At 49.8% G+C, this 21588-nt stretch overlaps 2 protein-coding genes across 2 annotated transcripts; both read left to right on the top strand.

The window, feature by feature from the left end:
• Positions 1-289: 289 nt before the first annotated feature.
• On the top strand, positions 290-4669 carry ADORA3 (adenosine A3 receptor). The gene is made up of 2 exons (XM_007076378.3): positions 290-1288; positions 3517-4669. Exons 1-2 carry the CDS (start codon positions 939-941, stop codon positions 4121-4123), a joined length of 957 nt encoding a protein of 318 aa, XP_007076440.1. The 5' UTR covers positions 290-938; the 3' UTR covers positions 4124-4669.
• Positions 4670-10557: 5888 nt separating this feature from the next.
• On the top strand, positions 10558-19111 carry TMIGD3 (transmembrane and immunoglobulin domain containing 3). Its single transcript, XM_042993863.1, has 7 exons — positions 10558-10597; positions 10863-11026; positions 12329-12548; positions 14122-14187; positions 14923-15395; positions 15527-15588; positions 16993-19111. The coding sequence occupies exons 1-5, from the start codon at positions 10558-10560 to the stop codon at positions 15144-15146; spliced, it is 714 nt and encodes a 237-aa protein (XP_042849797.1). The 3' UTR covers positions 15147-15395; positions 15527-15588; positions 16993-19111.
• Positions 19112-21588: the final 2477 nt, after the last annotated feature.

The raw sequence follows: 21588 nt of genomic DNA, 5'->3' as shown, positions 1-21588 counted from the left end.
ACGGGCAGATTTGGTGTCCGGCGAGAGCTAGCTTCCTGGTTCATGAATGGCAGAGGGAGTGAAGGAGCTCTTTGGGGTGTCTCTTATAAGACACTAATCCCATGCCTGAGGGCTCTATCCCTAAGACTTAGGCACCTCCTAAAGACCCCACCTCCTAATACCATCACTTTGAGGATCAGATCTCAACATATACATTTTGCGGGGACACAAACAGTCAGTCTATAACATACGCTAAAAAACAAAAAACAAAAAACAATAAATTCTGGCTAAGGCTGCCACCACAATCTATTTCTTGTTCCCCTGTGGCTCCCGTTTGCTTCCTTGTCACGGGATCTTTCTGCTAAGTCAGCAGAAAGCCAGAATAGAAGAGTCTGTGTTTCCACTGCTCTCCCACCCGGCACTACACTCCTATCCAGTCCCCCCGTGAATGAATTCAGAACCTTCTCCCTGACATTCACACCCCTCCTCTTCTCTTTCCATCTTCTGGCTGAATGTCCCTGGTCTCTGCTTCCTCTTGGCCCATCTTACTTCCTGAAACACCCCTGAAGAGGGCTGCTTATCTCGATGGAGCTCAAGTGGCCCCCTGGGGGCAGGAGGCAGAGGTCTTGAGCGTGTCTGTCTGGGGAACTAAGAGCTGCAGCACTTTCAGATTCAGCCCACAGAGAACTGTCCTCCACGCTTCCGGGAGCCCAGGGATGTGTGGCCCACAAAGAGGCAAGAAGTGATTGCCCCTAGATGGGCTCTCTCTAAGAAAAGGTGGGGGCGTCTCCAAGGGAGTGTCCCATCGGAGAAGAGAAGGAATGAGCGAGTTGTGAGTTTCAGACTGCTGCTGCTGCCCCTGAACCTCAAGTGAGGTGCCTGGCAAGAGCTCGACTCACCGGGCTGCACGGATCCCGTCAGCACGCCTGCTACTAGGGAGGCTCCTTGGCGAGAGCAAGATGGCTGTCAACAGCACTGCCCTGTTGTTGGCCAACGTGACCTACATCACCGTGGAGATTCTCATCGGGCTCTGTGCCATAGTGGGCAATGTGCTGGTCATCTGGGTGGTCAAGCTGAACCCCAGCCTGCAGACCACCACCTTCTATTTCATTGTCTCCCTGGCCCTGGCTGACATTGCCGTTGGGGTGCTGGTCATGCCTTTGGCCATTGTCATCAGCCTGGGTATCACAATCCACTTTTATAACTGCCTCTTCATGACCTGCCTACTGCTGATCTTCACCCATGCCTCCATCATGTCCTTGCTAGCCATTGCTGTGGACCGATACCTGCGGGTCAAGCTCACAGTCAGGTAAGAGGGGAGGTGTGATGGGGGCGCCTGGGGCACGGGGCTACAAAATTCAGATCCCAGACGATTTTTCAGTGAAAACAAATCCAGACTGAACTTGAAAGAGGACACTACATTTCTTTGCACCGTTTGGTGTGTGAGGGGCTTAACGACGCTGAGCTGGGACTCTGGAACAGAGGAATGCTCAATCTTTCTCCACTGACTGTGGGCGTGTATGCTCGGGCCCCTGGGGCAGCTAAGGATGATGAAAGCTTGATGCATCTTTAATTAGTAAAAACTGTTCCTGAGTTTTAGAAATGTTGGAAACCTACCAGATAAAATAAGGAGCGAACAGAAAAGAATAGGCAGGGATAAATGGATGGTTCTGTTCTTTGCAGACGTAGGTTATTTTAAAGTTACTTTAACTTTGCTTCCTCTTCCATGTAGAGACGGGGATCAAAACGTTCTCCACTGCAGAAAGCAGTAACAACCTTTCCTGTGACCATGTGAATAGAGTAGGCCCACCAGTGGAGACATCTCATTCCCCAAGAGTCCTGAATAGCAGTTGTCTCATATTCCTCCTGTCTGGTCTTGGGGAAGAGACGTGGGGAGAAACCTGCAAATCTGCAAACAAGCCAGGGGTCAAAGCCCAGATCTTGAGCTCTGAGCTGGGGCAAGTTGTTTAACTTTCTCAGCTTTGGTTCCTCGTCTTTCCACGGTGGTTAACTTTGGCGCTCTGAACTCAGACTTACCTCGTTTCCATTTTTACCTCTGCCGCTTCCAGCTCATGCAGGTTACTTGCCCGTTTCTTTTTTTCACCTATCAAGTGGGGACAGTAACTGCAACTTCCTCATGAAATTCCATAGGTCGGGGCGCCCTGGGTGGCTCAGTCGGTTAAGCATCTGACTCTTGGTTTTGTCTCAGGTCATGATCTCACAGTTTGTGAGTCAGAGCCCCCATCAGGCTCTGTGCTGCCAGCTGCGGAGCCGGCTTGGGATTCTCTGTCTCCCTCTCTCTCTGCTCCTCCTTCGCTTGCACTCTCTCTCAAAATAAATAAACTTAAAAAAAAATATCTTTCTAAAAAAACGAAATGCCTGCCCAGTCTGTGCTCGATCAATGGTAGTTCAAATGACTGTTATCCTCACCCATCACCAGCAATGAAATGGACATTATCATAGGGATAGCTTTTGTTTGTTGTGAGTTTTTTTTCATTTTATTTTTTTAATGTTTATTTATCTTTGAGAGAGACACAGAGCACAAGTGGGGGAAGGGTCAGAGAGAGAGGGAGACCCAGAATCCGAAGCAGGCTCCAGGCTCCGAGCTGTCAGCACAGTCCAACGCGGGGCTCTAACCCACGAACTGTTGAGATCATGACCTGAGCCGAAGTCGGATGCTTAACCGACTAAGCCACCCAGGTGCCCCTGTTGTGAAATTTAATTGAGCTAAAGTCTCCTGAGGACACAGTCGGTGCTTAACAGAATCAGTTTCCTTCTCATAGTCTGTGTGGAATGTTGTCAGGAAGGATGCTGGAAGGAGAGATGGTGACTCTTGTTGGATGAGTCGTTTTAGGTCCTGGAAGCACTTGAACCTGAACTCTACAACTCCACAGACCCATGTGACTCAAACACCAAGTGTGGATGCCATTGCAAAGAGAGAAGCAGGGGCAGGCACGGGTGGGGGGGAGTGTGGGAGAGGCAAAGTGTAATTCCTGGACCAAACAAAACATGGCCGGAAACGCGCTTTGAGGAGATAATTTCTCACGAAGTAGGCGATGCCAGGAGACTTAGAAAACTCTTATCCTCCCAGGAATCAAAGAGTTCTTGAGCTGCGAGTGTGGCAACATATTTCTAATCCATTCTAGATGGTATTTCTTTGTTTTTTTTAATTTTTTTTTAACATTTTATTATTTATTTTTGAGACAGAGAGAGAGAGAGAGCATGAACAGGGGAGGGTCAGAGAAAGAGGGAGTCACAGAACCTGAAACAGGCTTCAGGCTCTGAGCTGTCAGCACAGAGCCCGACGTGGGGCTCGAACCCACAGACCGTGAGATCATGACCTGAGCCGAAGTTGGCCATTTAACCGACTGAGCCACCCAGGCGCCCCGTGGTATTTCTTGAAAAAAAACAAAAAACAAAAAAGAAGTCCCTGGAGAAATTTGCAGGAATGCCAGCACTCTCCAGCCTCATCTTCCCCTCCCCCACTCCTTTAGCAATTCCTACTGTAAACTCACCCATTCTCTTCCATTCAAACAGATACAGGAGGATCACCACTCAAAGAAGAATATGGTTGGCCCTGGGCCTTTGCTGGCTGGTGTCATTCCTGGTGGGACTGACCCCCATGTTTGGCTGGAACATGAAACTGACCTCCGAGTACTACAGAAATGTCACCTCCCTTTCATGCCAGTTCCGTTCTGTCATGACGATGGACTACATGGTCTACTTCAGCTTCTTCACGTGGATTTTAATCCCCCTGGTTATTATGTGCGCCATCTATCTTGACATATTCTATGTCATCCGGAACAAACTCAATCAGAGCTTCTCGAGCTCCAAAGAGACAGGCACGTTTTATGGACGGGAGTTCAAGACGGCCAAGTCTCTGTTTCTGGTTCTCTTCCTGTTTGCTTTGTCCTGGCTGCCTTTATCCATCATCAACTGTATCACCTACTTCCATGGTGAGGTGCCGCAAATTATACTTTACTTGGGAATTTTGCTCTCCCATGCTAACTCCATGATGAACCCTATTGTCTATGCTTACAAAATAAAGAAGTTCAAGGAAACCTACGTTTTGATCTTCAAAACCTGTATGATCTGCCAGTCCTCTGATTCCTTGGACCCAAGCACTGATCAGACTTCTGAGTAGTTATCCATGAAAGACCCCTCTTCACCCCATTGACCTTTGGATTCGGCATCAGTAAACACTTGAAGAACCACCCATCTGAGCCAAAGGCTTTCATGTCCTTAATTCCTTCTACTGAGTGGGGAGCATTTGACTGGCTGCCCCCAGTGGTACCTCCCCTAACACCCCCTTTCTATTATCCAATTTTTTCCTTGTCTTTCTTTGATTCTATGTTCCGGATGACTGACTTGAAGAAAGCGTTCTACTGTTACTACTGCCTCCTGTTTGGGAAGGAGGAGAAGTCAAGGTATCTGAAGGATGCTTTGTTGACTTACTGATGAAAGGTCCCGATCTGGATGTGTGTGGTGGTGACTCAGTTCCTTTCTGTCGTGGAACCAAGCAGAGACACCTACACCATCAGATGCCAGGGAGATGGTGGGAGCAGAGTTTAACAAAGGGGGATTTAAACTGCTGAATTCACCAGTATTTGAATAAATGTATTTGAGTAAATAAAAGATGATGGCTAACTGTTGTGTAGCTCTCTGCTGGGGGTCAGGGTCACTTGGGGTTGCAGACCCCAGCTGGCTGCTCGTGGCACTCAACCTGCTTGCCATGTTCACCTGTTTGGACTCTGGGGCCCTCACTTCTTGCCTAGAATATCCTGTTCCTTTTTCCTGGGCTGATCGGAGCATTTGCCAACTTTATGAACCATTCATCAATTGTTAGAGAAGGGTCAAAAGAGGCAAAGAGAGAGAGAGAGAGAGAGAGAGAGAGAAAGAGAGAGAGAGAGAGAGAGATAGGATAGCTATTCTTTGCTGAGCACTTTCTATGCACTATGTACTTTGCATACATTTGTCCGGACACCCTCTGGGGTAGGTCCCACCATTACTATCCTCTTCACTGTGTAGAAGAAAATGGAAGAACAGAGAGGTTAAATAACTTGTCTATAGTCAAACAGTTAACAAGTAGTAGAGCCAGGATTGAAACTCAGCCCTGCCTTCGGAGATCCCAAGCTCCTCTCTACCTATTCTCAGACACGAAGAGGGGCTTGTAACTTCTCCAAAGTCCAAACTGTCAAGTTCATCTAAGGTACAATCAGCAGACACATGGATACAAACTACAGCTTGTAGGGGCGCCTGGGTGGCTTGGTCGGTTAAGCGTCCGACTTCGGCTCAGGTCATGATCTCACGGTCCGTGAGTTCGAGCCCCGCGTCGGGCTCTGTGCTGACAGCTCAGAGCCTGGAGCCTGTTTCAGATTCTGTGTCTCCCTCTCTCTCTGCCCCTCCCCTGTTCATGCTCTGTCTCTCTCTGTCTCAAAAATAATAAACGTTAAAAAAAAAATTTTTTTTAATAAAATAAAATAAAAAAACAAACTACAGCTTGTATGCTCGAGCACGGCCGTACTTAGGTACGCCAGGCGGGGACAGAGTTCCAGCCACACCTTTCAAACACTGAGCGTGGCTCTAGAGATTCAAGGGCACATCTCTGGTGTGGTCCGTGCACACTTGCAGCTGTGGACTTTCCCCAGACAATGAATATATAAACTTGATGAGAGCAGCAAGATGGGGTTTCAATTAAACCACTTCCAAGAGGATAAGTATACCGAAAATGGTTTATTATTATCATCATTAGTATTAGTTCTTAGCCGATTCCGAAAGTTTATCCCGACCGCAATCTTGGGCCAGGGCATGATAACCATATTTATCTAGTTAACATTTCATTTCAGTAAAGCCCCGCTTGTCTCCCCCATCACCCCAGGAAGAAGAACACTGTCTGGGAAGTTGAAAAACTTCCGTCTACTTTCCTAACCCCAAACTGAGCTGGTCACCCACCCACCCACTTCCCTGCTCCGCTCACAATCTATCTTAAAGGCAAATGGCTGGACCATGGCGCCACTGTCCCCGGAAGTGTGGGAGGCTACCTTCAGCCCAGCAGCCTCCCCTTCAACATTTGGGGATCTATTTTCTTTAAAAATCCAAGCGCCGGCCCCAAAACCTCCACCAAATTTTCCCCTTAATGGCGTCCCTTGTTTGATTTAAGGCTTTCCCCCCTGAATTAGTTTTTGTGCTGAGTTAAAACGCCCCTCCAGGATGAGGCCCCGGGTTTACTGTGGGATTTTCTGGTGACCCTGTTGCATTCTGCTGGCCAGAAACCACCTCCGCCCCGTCGGACCCTTGAGGGAAGGGCTGATCAGTTTTCAGTCCCAGACACAGGCGCTTCATAATTTACAAACAATCTGTAACATTGCAGTAGCACACTTCACACCTACTGTTTTTGAAACTTGAGGGGCGCCTGGGTGGCTCAGTCGGTTAAACGGCCGACTTCGGCTCAGGTCATGATCTCACGGTCCGTGAGTTTGAGCCCCGCATCGGGCTCTGTGCTGACAGCTCAGAGCCTGGAGCCTGTTTCAGATTCTGTGTCTCCCTCTCTCTGACCCTCCCCTGTTCATGCTCTGTCTCTCCTTGTCTCAAAAATAAATAAAACGTTAAAAAAAAATTAAAAAAAAAAAAAAAGAAAGAAACTTCGTTTAAGGGGACTACTTCCCTCAAAACAAAGCAGCAATCTGTCCTGGGTCATCGCTGTGGGAAGATGAGTTTTCTGAGTTTCAGAAAAAACAAACTTTTCTCCTTTCTTCTCCCTTTCTCCTCCTCCCCACTCCCCCACTCTGAAGTCCACTGCTTAGCAGATCCACTGAGGATTTGCAGGGAGTTCAATTTTTTTTTAATAATTTTTCTATGTTTATTTATTTTTGAAAGCGAGAGAGAGAGAGAGGGCGCGAGCACAAGTGGGGGAGGGGCAGAGAGAGAGAGAGAGAGAGGAAGACAGAATCCAAAGCAGGCTCTAGACTCTGAGCTGTCAGCACAGACCCCGATGTGGGGCTCAAACTCACGAACCTCAAGATCATGACCTGAGCTAAGTCGGATGCTTAACCGACCGGGCCACCCAGGCGCCCCAGGAGTTGCTTTTTTTTTTTATGTTTTGTTTTGCTTTGTTTCAGTGAAATGGGAATGTCCTGAGCTAAGATGTTCCACCAGCCCAGAAGAAGCCCTTACAATGAGAATGCCTTTTCGAGAGGACTCAGAAAAGATGAACTAAGAATCCCTGGTGAGGGGCTCGGGTAGAAGTGGTGAGCTCCACCCTGGTTTCAGATTTAGAGATTAGTGTCACCGGCGCTTCCTCCAGGCTGTCTCCTGGCTAGCTCCCTTCAGCTGAACAGTTGAGGGTGGCTGTTGGGCTTTTGTTCGCAAGGAATAAGGAAAAAAAGACTACCCAGACAAGACCAAAGTTTGCTTCCTCCTCCTCCATATGAATTCGTTGGAATGAAGGTAGGCGCTGAGTAGCTGGGTTTATTAACCCATTTATTATTATTATTATTATTAAGTCAACTGTGGAAATAAGCTAGGACCAGATGGGAACAGGCAAAAGCTATCCCAAGCTTGCAGTAGCCAGGGAGTCAGTCACTGCTACTTGGATTTCGGCAGAGGCTTAAAGGCGTGCAGAGGAGGGGGGCAGGGTCTACAGGGGAAACTGGGAGGCTTTAGTTGTGCCCTGCCTAGAGGCTGCTGGCCCGGGGAAGCTGCGGGTGGGCTAAGTAGCAGTGGGCATCCTGTGGGATTGGTTAGGAGAGTGTATTTGGCTTTCTCTGGTTGGTCCCAAGTTGGAAGCAGGACAAGAATTTGGGAAGCTGTCAGTTATCCCTAGCCATTTGGGGTTGATGGTCACGGGGATTATCGATTGGCGTTCTGGACTTCTGCTAGAGATTACAGTCTGACTTCCTACCAACTGGACTTCTGGCAGGCCGGCTTCCCCGGCCATTTACTGTAGATAAGATGCTGGTTTCCCCGGCCAGAAATTCTGTCCAGAGATCTATTGTCATACGTGATCTGGCCATTGCCCACTGGTGTATTCAGTTTCTTACAACCAGATGCGTATTTTCTAGAGAAACTCTGCCCTTTGATGCCACGCTGGGTGTGGTGGGAATGGGAAAACAGGCTGCCTCTTGCCCTGACCACTCAGGTGATAAGTGTAGGTCACGTCCCCTTGTAAAACGTAAAGTATCTATAATTTTGCAGTGTTGTTACTGTTGAGGAAGAAGAAGAGTGTGATGGAAAGAACTGTTTGTGTGTGTGTGTGTGTGTGTGTGTGTGTGTGTGTGTTTTCCTCCGGATTTAGCATCAGATTATCATGGCTTTACTTGGGCATGTGAACTTGGGGCAGTTTCCTAAAACTGAACCTTGTAATATCTGAGTTTATTTGTTTGTTTGTTTGTTTGTTTTACTTTTTATTATGGAACACTTCAGGCACACAAAAGTGGAGAGACCAGAAAAATGACCCCTCCGATATCTATTATGCTGCTTTAATAATGGTCCACTTATAGCCAATCTTGTTCCCTCTATGCCCCTACCCACCCGCTTGCCCTACCCTATCTTGAAATTTGGGGACATCAATTTATTTCCTCTGCAAACATTTCGGGTTTTATTTCTAAAAGGTAGTTTTTAAATGATCAGTGGGCTTCTGCTTCTTACCCATTCATCTTCTTAGTTTGCCCATCTAAGGAGCAAAAATTAATTCTACCCTTATGAGGCACCAGGAGAACTAACTGCACCACCTGGAAGTCAGGATACTGATAAGACACATCCGTCCATTCTCTATAACTCCGGGCCTCTCATTTGCTTTAGAACGTCACCTTTTCATGACTTGCGCACTTCACTGACGTCTGGGCACAATCCATTTCTCCTTCTGTTGGTGCTTTTCTTTGGTTTCACGGCACTTTCTCCGAGCCATTCCCAGTGCACGATTTGCATGCAGCTTTCTCAGAAATAATACTGATTTTAAAAAATATGGCCACACAAATTATCAATTGCTATCTAATTTTCATTGGTTTTCTTGATCACACAGGCCAGCCCTGATTCGGCTGAAGAGGGAACAACAGCATGAATGCCGGGAGCCATCGGAGAGGCTCGTTCTTGACGATGTCAGGATCCCCTCTGAAACAACGTAACCATAATTTCTTAGCATCATCAACTATGGAGCCACTGTCTACACTTTTCTCAACTGTTTGCTTCAATCAGGATCCAAATGAGTTCCATATATTGTGATTTGTCATTATTTCTCTTAAGCCCCTTTTAAACTATAGATTCCTCCTTCCTTTCTTCCTTTTTTTTTTTTCCTCCACCTTGCGGTTTGTGTGTTGAACTCGTAGAGGTTTGATGAGGTGTAAATGAGGCAATATGGGTAACACAACCAACATGATGCAGGTGAAACTCGGCCTAGAGCTGGCCGACATGCTGACTTCGTGTGGATGAGAGAGAGGTCCCCCTCCCTCACAAGAGGACATGATTGAACACCCTGGACGCTCATCCACCTCTGGCCATTGATGGGAAGTGTTGGCTCCGGGGTGTGATAAGTAGTGCTCAGTCTAAATTCACCTGGGAGGTGGTTCCACAATTCAAACCCTAAAAGTCATTGGTCGGGGGGCACCTGGATGGCTCCGTCAGTTACGCCTCTGACTTCAGCTCAGGTCATGATCTCGTGGATCATGGGTTCGAGCCCTGTGTCAGGCTCTCCGCTGCCAGCACAGAGCCCGCTTCAGATCCTTGGTATCCCTCTGTCTGCCACTCTGCCTCGAGTGCACATGTGTGCTCTCTCTCTCGCTCGCTGGCTCGCTCAAAAATAAATAAAAATCAAAATCAGTGGTCAGGCCAGGAGTCCCAAAAGGAACCAAGAGAAGCTTCTACCTCTGCATGGACAGATACCCTTGGTTTGCCCCAGCTCTGCCTGGAAAGCTCTCAAGAGTTCTGGAGGCTGCGGCCCTGCCTGCTGACACTCAGACACTCACACCGACACCACTCCATGCTCCAGACACCAGGCACAGCTCATAACAGCTTCGTGCTTTGCCCCGACCCCGCTCCCTGGGTGAGGCTTCATGGTCCACGCGGGAGTCAGGGGAGGTAATTTCCTTACTGGTCTTCCTCTCAACTAGACGAGAACGTGCCTCTGAGCGTGTCGTCCTCTGGCAATAACCCGGCCCGCTGGCGGGACAGGGCACAGTTGGACACCTGAATGTGTGTCCGTGCTGATGTGTGTGCCTGTCCCGGTCTGCGTGTGTATAAGGCTTTGTTGTAGCAGGGTGGATTTATCCAGGAGGGGACTCTCCGTTGCTGTTTTGGGGGTGCCAGAAGCCCACAATTTTTTTTCAGCTGCCCGTATTGTTATAAAAGTAAGTTTATGTCCATGAATGGCATCCCTCTGATGAGGTACCCTTGTGCAGTACACAACCTGGATAGCTATACATAGTAGCACTGCTTGGATTGACTGGTCGTTTTGCCCTGGTCTCTTCAAACAGGATCAAACCGGCTTAAGCTCAAAGATATCTGTTTCCTTTAAACAGATCCAGGATTCCTGAAACCCTGGGGGGTATCTTACCATTCCAGGTGAAAGTTCACTTCCTTCCAGTCATGGGGCTCTTCATTCTGCTTCTCTTGACTGTCTTTTCAGGTAAGATATGGGGAAAGAACATCTGCAGCCTCCAAACTTCCCAGACACCTTGCATTTCCTTCTCCCCTCCTGCTTAGTAGCTCGAACCACCCAAGAAGTGGGATGGGAAAATAAAAGGAGAAAAGAGATCCTGTCCAAATTCATCCTTGCTCTTTGCTCTGCTAAGAGGGTTGTGAGGAATTTGAAAACCTCAGCGAAAATGTGGGCCTCTGTACTCTCTCTTTCAGTGTAAGGTCCCCTTCCCTCCCCCTTCTCTTCCTCAAAGTGTTTGAGCACATGGACGAGGCCGGGACTTTCCACTGTCTGCCGGTGCCTGAGCCTGAAGGTGGGACTCGGGGGACCAGTCCTGGCTCTGCTGCCCCCTACCCCACCCCCGGCGTGCTGACCTTGATGGCTGTTGTGCCGCTCCCTGGGTCAGGGTCTAGCCCTGTAAGCTGAGCATCACCCCATCTTCCTTGTGGGGTTGATAGGAAAACAAGATATCAAGTCACATCAGTTGACATCCGCGACGTGAACCTGCCGTGCAGGCTGGTTGTTGGCAGCATCTGAGGGGACCTAGCTGAGAGATGCCTGCTGCTCCCATCTCTGCTCCTTGTTCAGATACTTCCCCAGCCACCTTCTAGGGGGACACGGAGTACATGACTTCCTCACTACACAACACGCTGAGATGATGGGGCTGCCTGCGCAGGTCTTGTCCGGAGGGAATAGGAAGCTCTCAGCTCCTAAGAACAGAACATGACTCCCTCTGTTCCCAGCCCTCTGCAGCCCACAGAAGCCTCCACACCTTCTCGGTTTCTTCCTGAGGGGTCCACAGTGGCGTGGACACAGGGGATCTGCTAACAGTGATCCTCGGGCTCTTCCAGCCCCCCAACAAGCAATGGGGAGAGGCCTCCTAAGTTCTTGATCCCCCGCCTCAGGCCAGGGGACAAGACTTCTCCAGGGTTGCTACATTAGCTTGCTAGGCCCGCCGTAACAAACGCCACAGACTGGCTGGCTTCAGCCAGCCAGAGGTTGGCTCAGAGGTCCAGTCCAGAGCTGGACTCAGAGGTCCAGCCAACCACAGAGGTTGATTTCTTCACATTTCCAGAGGCTGGATAGTCCAAGATCAAGGTGTGGGCGGCTTTGCCTTCTGCTGAGACCTCTCTCTTTGGCTTGCAGAGGGCTGCCTTCTCACTGTGTCCTCACAGGACTTTCCCTCAACCTGTTGTCTGTGTCCTAAACTCCTTTTTCTTTTTCTTTTTTTAATTTTTTTAATGTTTTATTTATTTTTGAGAGAGAGAGAGAGAAAGACAGAGTGTGCAAGCAGGGAGGGGCAGAGACAGAGGGAGACACAGAACCCGAAGCAGGCTCGAGGCTCTGAGCCATCAGCACACAACTTTGCTGATAGTGGGACTTGAACTCACCAACCGTGAGATCATGACCTGAGCCGAAGTCGGATGCTCAACTGACTGAGCCACCCAGGCGCCCCCTAAACTCCTTTTTCATAAGGACACCAGTCAGGTTGCATTAGGGCCCATTCTTAATGACCCCCTTTTAACTTAATTACCTCCTTAAAGGCTCAATCCGTCACACTCTGAGATACTAGAGTTAACACTTCAATGTGTGAGTTTTAGCGGGACCTCTTTCTGCCCAAAGCAGTTGCTAACCCAGAACAAGCAAAATAAAAAATCAGCCCCCAGTGCTTAAACTGATTTTGCTCCAGTGTGGCGGGAGCTGCAACATGTTTAAAAGGACCGTGGTGTGTGTGTGTGTGTGTGTGTGCATGTGTGTCATGCCCTGAGGGACACAGGAAGCCAGCTCATCATCACTCTGTCCTGCCTGACCAAGGAGGATATAGGCTGGTACCCGTGTGGCATCCAGTGGGACTTTGCCAGGGACGACTTGGATTTTACAGAGCTGGTTGTGACTGACGACAGAGGAGGCCTCGCCAGTGATTTTTGGTCTGGGAAAGGTAGGGACCCTGTCAGGGGTCTAGTCAGGGGTAACCCGCAGTTGTGCATGTTTGTTGGTGTGGTACATACTCGCTGAGGCCAGTGAGCACCAGCTCAGGCCCCCCTTAGGTTCCTTGGGGTACCCTGGTATCTCCTTCTCTCCAAGGTAGGGTCGTTGCTGATGGGTAGGGTCATTGCTGACGGTTGTGCCGGGGATTAACTTGGAATTTGGGGAAGAGGAGGGTGGGTGGGCGCAGGGGTGCTCTTGGAACCTCCCTTCCCTCGCAGCGATCTGGCCCATGGCATTTGGAGAGGCTCCCGGGGGCTAACAGGTGGGAGAGCTTCGTGTTGCTGGCCAGGAAAGGCTCAGAGGTTCTCATTACACGTCTGTGCTCTGTGGCCAACCTAGTAGGTCTAGAATCTTGAAGATCCATTTCTTGAGAGGTGAGTGAAGCTGTAAAACATGACCCAGGTGTCTGGAAGAGGACCTTCAAAGACCGTCCGCTAACTAGTTTCCTCACCCACAGGCGTAACTATCACAGCCAAACTGGTTAGGAGTGCAGTTTACACGGGGAGGCCACTGGGTGGGTGTAGGTTGAACTTGAGCCTGTGGTGGGAGGAGGTCTGGCTAAGCCGGTCAACTGCTCCTTTGGGCCAGGGCTGAGACACAGCTCTCCAGATGCTCACCCAAATTCTTCTGTCCAATGCTGAAAACCTCTTTTTAAATCAGAAAGCCTCTGCTCAGGCAAAGAGCTTATGGAAAGTACCAGCCTTCCTCTTTTTCCTTCTGTGGCTTCTCAGTGTTTCCATTTCTAGAAGGGATGCCTTTCTATCATAATCCAGAACACAATGCCAGTAGGAAAACAAACCGAGGACTTAAGGGAAGCTATAGGAAGCCTCCTGGGGCTAGAGAATCTTGCTCACACTTGACCAACTAGTAATTTGTTTAGGAAGCATCTTATTGAATGTGTGGCATCCTTCACACCTAAAATGTTTCTACTGCACTGTTTTAGGCTCGGGATGAAAGAGGCCTCGCCTAAATGTGCTCCTTAGTTTCAGTGAAACAAAGACCCCTGCCCCTCCCCAACGAGATTTGCCAGAGACGGCAGTGTGGGTGGGCCATGGCAGAACTTCCCCCATTGGGTTTCAGTGGCTGCCACGAGCACAGTGTGGCAATGATGCCACCTATCCATCCGTTCCTTAAGGATTGGACTGGCCCTCTTGTGCCTCTGGTGTCATAGCCTTCAGCCTGGGACTCTCTAACCATGGGCCACATCTAGTCCACACAGGGCTTTGGTGCACCTCTGGAAAGGTGGCCCTTCCTCGAGGTGCCTGGAGCCCAGTGGCAGGGCATATGGCTTGGCCAGCAGAGGGTGGGCTGGATTTCAGCTCCTACCTGTTCCCTCCAGCCTGTGCCCTGTGCAGGGTGCATTTATACAGCTACGCCCCGTGCCTCTGCTCGACCCAGCAGAGTTGCCCAGAGCACTCGTTCTCTGGGGATTGAATGATGGGCAGAGACGCGGAGATGCCGAAGGCAAAGGGCAGGCCTGGGGCTGGCCTCGCTTGACCCCCAACCAGTCCTTTCTGCTGCAGACCTATCAGGCGACAGGAACCGGAGCTGCAGGGCCTCCAATGTGGCTCACAAGGCCAATCCCTCCAGGTGAGTCGGACCTTGGGGAGGACAGACCGGTGTTGGGGGGTTGGGGGGGGAGGCAGGCGAGGATAACACAGCGTGGCAACTGATTTGCACCTGCTGCTCTTTAGCTGCATGTCGTTGGTTCTTGTTCTCCACCTGAACTGTGTAGCTTCAATGTGACCACGTGGTTTCTTTCAGAACAATATAGTTTCGGACTCTTGAACATAAATAGCAAAAATGCCCTCTCATGATGTTAATTGAAAAGGAGGATCTACCCTAAGGGGAGAGCAATGTTGCATGCATGAAGGGTGAGACATGGCACCCTCAGCAATAGTCCGGAATGTCTTTGGGACTTTGTCTCTGTCTCTGATCCACTGCTCTCATGTGTGTTTGCTTCCTCTCTCTCTCTCTCTGCACTGCCCTTTTCTGTTTCGTTGCAGCCACTTCTAGCTCCGGAGTTTATGTCTCCCCTGTTCAAGAGGCCATCCAGTCTGAACACTGGATCCTCCTGCTCTGGGTCCATGTTAGTTTCTGAGGCAAGGGCTCAGCCCCGCTTGGTCAGACCACCAGCCCGGGTCCAAACAGGCGTGGGCTGGAGAACACGGGCACTCTGAAGGCACTTGGTGGCCAGGAGCTACTGGGACTAGGTGGGGTGCGGGCAGGGCAGAGGGACAGATCCCAGGAATGGGGATCCTGAGCACGGAAATGAAAGGTGGTTTCTTTTCAGTCGACATGAAGTCTGTCTGCGATTCCTTCCGGGATGTCCATTCTCATAATCTGCATACTGATCACAGGCTTGGGGATAATCTCTATAATTTGTCACTTGTCCAAAAGGCGGAGAAGCCAGAGGAATAGAAGGGGTAAGTGGCCATTGGGGTGGGGATTAAGGAAAATGAAAGGGCCAAGGAACAACTTTCACACGAGTGAACGTGCCCCTCATCTGTTGCCTGGACCCATGGAGGCCAATGCAGTCAGCCCATAGACAGGGGTAGATTCTGCTTCATGGTGACAAAGGCCCTGTAAGAGGTCACAGAGAGGACACAGTAGCCTTGGTAAGTGGAGGTATGTGTAGACTAGGGAGGAGGGAGGCCCGGAGATGGTCACACCACGGGTCCCAGTGTGTGCGAGGGCCACCTGCCCCCCCAGCACACAAGCTTTGGGAGGCAGCCTTACTCTTTGAAACTTTTTGTTCATCTGGAGGGACTTACCAAAGGACCTCTGGGGCCACTGGGTAAGCATAGAAAAGTCTCCTTGAAAAGGGTCAGGAGCAGAAGAGGACAGGCCCATGGCCTCAACTGTAGTCTTAAGCCAAGGGAGGAATAGCCCTTAAGCTTTGTGTCTCCTGCCCTTGGGCAATTACAGGTAAAGGCCCAGCTAGAAGCCAGAGAACCAGTCAAGCTCCTTCTGTGATCCCCACACCTCTGGTAAGTTCCTTCCTTGGCTCTTCCTGGGCCCTGCGCCCCACAGCCACCTGACTGAGGGATCTCCCTTCCTAGACAGAGAACAGGAAGTTTGTTCAGCAGGAACTGTGTGGATCTGGGCACCTTTCCTTTGGGGCAGCATCAGAAAAACCAAAATTCTTAAGGCAACCGTGGGGTGGTTCTGCTAACCCCTCAAGTGGACACAGGCTAGAAAGAACATCGTATACAAGTGCCACTGCTTGGCCAGTAGGGTTTCTTTATTTTAATTTTCTTTAGGTTTATGCTCAGAAGACACAGAAGTACCTTGGGCAGTGGAGAGACTGTAGGCATAGGTACAAAATAGACTCCCCCCTCCTGTGGGTGTGGAAGTGCAGAAAAACATTTCAGAGAATGATGGAAAACACAGGCGCGCACATGCACACACGTGCACGTGTGGCAACACCTGCTACGGAAGCACAAGGGTAACACCAGAGGAATCTGAGAGTCACAGTTAAGGCTGTGAGGTCTCCTAGTCTCTCTGTGATAACGTGGCCCCAGGTGGAGCAGGAGCCCTAAGAAATCAAAGCCATGGCTCCATTTTGTCCTCTTAGAGCTTTGGGAACCACGGAGGTGAAGAATATAGACAAGACAACATCTTTCTCAGTTCTACCCAAGACTGTTCCCTTCGGGACCCAATTGTATTCTAGGTTTTTTGCTAAGACAGACAACGTCACCGCCTTAAGGCATGATCTTGGGTAACTTGTCGTTTCTCTGGGCCTGTTTTCGTCTCTAGCGATTGAGGACTCCATTCTCATACTCCCCACGAGCTTTTAATTCATACATTCATTCATTCTTTCAAGCACAAGGACCGTGCTAGATGCTGGGGATACAAAGATGAGCGAAAGACATAGCATCTGTCTTCATGGCACTTATAAGGTAGAGTGGGAGGAAGACAAACTATCACACAGATGAAAAATGTGTCAGCTAGCATAAGGACGGTACAGGAGAAGCACATGGTGTCGTGGAAGTTGAGGCAGCGGAATCCAACCCCCTTCCCTTGTAGCCAGGGGTGGTGCAACCTGTTTTAGCCCCAGCCTGCTTCCTCACACTCAGCCAGTTGAAACATGGAAGCTGGAATCAAGGGCCCTTCTGGCTTTGACGTTCCTGGGCTTTGAAGGGGTCCGGTTGCATTATATCACTGAAGCTCGGTGGGAGGTGAATGCAGGCCCCATGTGCCAAGCATCCCTACTGACTGACCAATGGGCTTTGAAGCAATGACAGCTGATTTCTTCCCTGAAGACATACTTTGGTGTTTAGGCCCCGTAAAGCCACCAGGAGAGAGTTTGCAACTTCTGTGGCAGAAACCATTCGGCAGAGGTAGGCAACACATCTCAACTCCATTTCCTTTGTCTATTCCCCACAAAATAGACGACTCTTTGAAGCCCTCCTCCTGGTGTCCTGGCTCCAAAGAAAATGGCTCGTCCTGAACAGACATGACTGAAGATCTCTTTCATTTAGTTTATAAATAAAGTGATGCTGCCAGAGTCACCATGACGACTGGCCCACACCTTGGGGATGGATTGTGATCTCTCAGGTGTTCCGAAGGCCAACCCCCCCCCCCTCCCCCCAGGTTGCCGGCGCTGGCTTGCAGCTAGGTAAGAACAGTATTAGCCACGGGAGCTGTGCTAGGCCATGCCAGAGCAAGGCTGCCCCCGCGGTTGACAACATCTCAAGATCTTAGTTTCCACACCCTCGGCTAGCTGCCAGGTGAAGAGAGGGCAGCATCTTGGTCAGGGGATCAGGAGATCCCTTGTGTTTTATTGGTTCACCCATGAACTCCTCACTGGTGTTGAATAAACTCTGAGGCATGACTAACGTCTCCTGGGATATCACTGGAAATGGATTTCTGGGAAAGTTTAAACTATGACATTGCAATATCTGCTTCTACATTGGTATTACACCCTGTCCTACCCCCATGAGGCGAAATCAGCATTTCTCAGATCTTCTTGGTGAAAAGGTGGTCCTCTGTGGGAAACCGCCACCAGACTGAACGGATGCTGCCCTTGACCGGTGAGAAGCCGAGGCGTGGTGGGTGAAATATTCGGTCAAACCAGGAAACACAAATCAAGACCAAGGCATTGGCAGCCATGGGTGCAAGTGAAGCTATACCGTCATTAACGGCAGAATTACCTAAGCTCTCAGCAACACCTGCACGTCTGCACCTTCTCTCCCCATATAAAGTCTTTTCCTACAATTTCAGGGGGTTCCCAGGGGCTCCCCATCACCGCCTCTGCTGCCCTCATAAAAACCCTGCTCTTCTGGTATCTTGCAGTAGGGTGCCGGCCAGTGTCAGCGCTCAGGGTAATCAGCAGTTCTGAGGTCAGTGTGGAGCGGGGGCAGGGAGAATGGCTTGTGCCACGATTCTGCACGTGCCCCGCACATTTAGGTCCAGGCTTTCACGGTGTCTTCCACCCAAACCCCTCTGTCGGTGGGCAGCTCAACGCTACCCAGAAGCCCGATGGGAAGGGGCAGGGGTGTGGGGACCATCCGTTTCCTGCCATCCTCCCTGTGTCCTTGTGGCCAGACCCCCTCCCTCCCAGAGTCTCAGAGCAAACAGTGGCAAAAGCGTTGCCTTTTCCCTCATCTACAAAACAACTCCAGGCCCTCCTCCGTGGCCACGTTCAAGCACAAGCCTGCCGATTCTACAAATAGCAATCCAGTCTGGGCCCCGTGGGGCCTCTTACTGCACGAGGCAAGACAGCAGGCAACAATCTTCCGTGACAGATGAAGACATCTATCGCTATTCTTGGAAGACGTATACTTATGAATCTGGAGAGCCATTTCCCTGAGAATCCTACAGGTTGGCTCTGATTCCATGAACCAGGGTTCTAGAGCCTTTTTTTCCCTCCCGTCCCTGGCACTGACCTTTTGAATCTCTGGTCAATTACTTAATGGCTCATTTCATCCAGCAAGACCCGGTGCACACCAGTTTTCACGACAGGGAGACAAAACCCAAAACTTTGTAAACGTATGGCTCTGCTACTAAGAATGGGGAAGCTTCAAGAAAAAAGCAAGAGCAATTAATGTGATACTTCATGTCCAAGTGGGTGGCCCTGGGACAATGCTTACTCCTCCTCTTGGAGCCATGTAAAAAGCACTGGCTCTCGACTGGAAAGCTGAGGTGGCTTCTAGCTTCACAGGTCTGTAGAATTGTTTGCTGTCAGCCTCGAGTCTGGGAATGGGTGACAGCTAGAGAGACCTCCCTGAGGTGCTCCCCACAGCCAACGACAGAAGGGCCTCGACTGCCCTCCCGGGGCTGGCCACTCTGCTGTGCTGTGGCCTCTGCACAAGACTCGCCCCCAAACCGTCTTTCTCCTCGGTTTGTTTGCTCCCAAACTGGGCCCACTCTTCCACTGCCTTCTCAAAATCCAGCTGTCAGTGGATGCTAGGGTGGCTCAGGTGAAGCGTTCGGCTTCGTGGTTTGTGCGTTCGAGCCCTGAATCAGGCTCTATACGCTGACAGCGTGGAGCCTGCTTCAGATCCTCTGTCTCCCTTGCTCTCTGCCCCTCCCTCTCTCTCTTTCTTAAAAATAAATAAACACTTATTTTAGGGGCGCCTGGGTGGCTCAGTTGGTTAAGTGTCTGGCTTCAGCTCAGGTCACGATCTCGCAGTCTGCGAGCTCGAGCCCCGCGTCGGGCTCTGGGCTGATGGCTCGGAGCCTGCAGCCTGCTTCCAATTCTGTGTCTCCCTCTCTCTCTGCCCCTCGCCCGTTCATGCTCTGTCTCTCTCTGTCTCAAAAATAAATAAAACGTTAAAAAAAAATTTTTTTTTAAATGAACGCTTATTTTAAAAAATCCAGCTCTCAGGAGCCACTGCTCCATCTCAGAATGCACACGCTCTCAATTAGGTCACCTGACTTTCCCTTGCTAGTTTCTCTGCCATTCTATCTGCTCTGGGTGGGCCAGCTTGGCGTGCAGGCAAGATGTCAGGAATCGGAAGTTGGAAGACTTGGATTTAAATGTTGCTCTGCGGGGCACCTGGGTGGCTCAGTCGGTTAAGCATCCGACTTCGGCTCAGGTCACGATCTCGCGGTCCGTGAGTTCGAGCCCTGCGTCAGGCTCTGGGCTGATGGCTCAGAGCCTGTTTCCGATTCTGTGTCTCCCTCTCTCTCTGACCCTCCCCCGTTCATGCTCTGTCTCTCTCTGTCTCAAAAATAAATAAACGGTAAAAAAAAATTTTTTTTTAAATAAAATAAAATAAATGTTGCTCTGCCGCTTACTAGATGCGAGACATTGGCTAAATTGATTTCTTTGAATGTTAATTTTCCTACCTCAGTTTCTTACAATATTACCTAATGTATTTTTTAAAGCTTATTTAAGAGAGAGAAAGAGAGCGAGGGAGGGGCAGAGAGAGAGGGAGAGAGAGACAATCCCAAGCAGGTTCTGCAATGTCAGTGCAGAGCCTGATGCAGGGCTCAAGCTCATGAAACATGAGATCATGACCTGAGCCAAAACCAAGGGTCAGATGCTTAACTGACTGAGCCCCCCAGGCACCCCTTACCTAATGTTTTTTTAAAAGAGATTTGTGGAGGCTGCTTGCCTCCCATTCTTGCTTCCTTTGCTGCAGACTGAGCTCCATTAGGGTAACACTCCTCAATGATACCCCAACAGAGAAGAAGTGACCTATCTGATGTGAGTCTATGGGTGGGACGCTGGGTGTACCCGCTCTGCCCTTCCTCTTCTTTTTTTCTTTTAATTTTTTAAGTTTATTTATTCTTGAGAGATAGAGAGAGACAGAGAATGAGCGGGGGCGGGGGGAAGAGAGGGGGAAACACAGAATCCAAAGCAGACTCCAGGCTCTGAGCTGTCAGCACAGAGCCTGACACGGGGCTCCAACCCACAAACCGCGAGATCATGCCCTGAGCCAAAGCCGGACGCTTAACTGACCTAGCCACCCAGGCGCCCCTTCCTCTTCCTTTTTTAACCGGCAAGGGAAAGTCTGGGTGCAGCTTTCAAAGAGCACATGATCTCTTCTGCAACTCCTGGGGGCAGCTGAGCCACTGGTTGGGATGTGGGGAGGGGAGGGGACTTGCCCAATTCTCTGACGACACACTTTCTCTGTGTTCTCCAGCACTACGTTTGTAATAAAGGTGGTTACTTTGTTCTTTCTCTGCTGAGTCCTCTTGTTTCTCAGTTGGTTCAGAATTCAGGTGGAGACGGGAGCACTGGGTATCAGGTCCCCTGAAGATCCTCATCAAGGTAAATGAAGAACTTCAAAAGTCACAGAAAGGATCTGGCACCTGGGTGGCTCAGTCGGTTAAGCGTCCGACTTCGGCTCAGGGCATGATCTCGAGGTTCAAAGGTTTAAGCCCCACATCAGGCTCTGTGCTGAAAGCTCGGAGCCTGGAGTCTGCTTCGGCTTCTGTGTCTCCCTCTCTCTGCCCCTCCCCTGCTCATGCTCTGTCTCTGTCTCTGTCTCTCTCTCTCTCTCAAAAATAAATAAAAACATTTAAAAAAAAAAAAAAAGGTACCGAAAGGCTTTTAAGGGACAATACCTCCTCCCACCCTTACTCCTCGGTCCCTCAGTTATCAAGCTCCCAGGGGAGCAATCACTAAGACCAGTTCATGGTGTTTTCTTTCAGAGACTAGATGTGCACAAATACAGGTGCGCACCCGTGCAGGCACACATGTGCATACACACACACACACACACACACACACACACACACACGTTCTCTACTGGACATGAATAGAGTGTATTCAGAATTCTGTTCTGTAGCTGGTACTTTTCATCTAACATAACTTGGAAATCTTTTTTTTCTTCAAACATAGAGTGGCTTCCTTCTTTTTAATGGCTACGTTGTACTCCATTAGCCAGTCCCCTCTTCAACAGACACTGAGGGTTTTCTCCATCTCTCACTATTTCAGATCATTGATGATAATGGAAAAACGGGCAAACTCCGGAGCCAGCCTCCGTAGGTGTGAGCCTCAGCGCCCCTACTTACTTAGCAGTGTGAACTCGGGC

The sequence above is a fragment of the Panthera tigris genome, chromosome C1, assembly GCF_018350195.1.
Source record: "Panthera tigris isolate Pti1 chromosome C1, P.tigris_Pti1_mat1.1, whole genome shotgun sequence".
NCBI classification, from domain to species: Eukaryota; Metazoa; Chordata; class Mammalia; order Carnivora; family Felidae; genus Panthera; species Panthera tigris.
The sequence above is the reverse complement of the archived record's forward strand: the minus strand, read 5'-3'. Positions and strand labels throughout refer to the sequence as shown.

Coding starts and splice junctions, on each gene's coding strand:
- ADORA3 (XM_007076378.3), top strand. CDS start 939: ATGGCTGTCAACAGCACTGCCCTGTTGTTGGCCAACGTGACCTACATC. Junction 1,289..3,516: donor CGGGTCAAGCTCACAGTCAG/GTAAGAGGGGAG, acceptor CCATTCAAACAG/ATACAGGAGGATCACCACTC.
- TMIGD3 (XM_042993863.1), top strand. CDS start 10,558: ATGGGGCTCTTCATTCTGCTTCTCTTGACTGTCTTTTCAG. Junction 12,549..14,121: donor TGATTTTTGGTCTGGGAAAG/GTAGGGACCCTG, acceptor TTTCTGCTGCAG/ACCTATCAGGCGACAGGAAC. Junction 14,188..14,922: donor TCACAAGGCCAATCCCTCCA/GGTGAGTCGGAC, acceptor CGATTCCTTCCG/GGATGTCCATTCTCATAATC.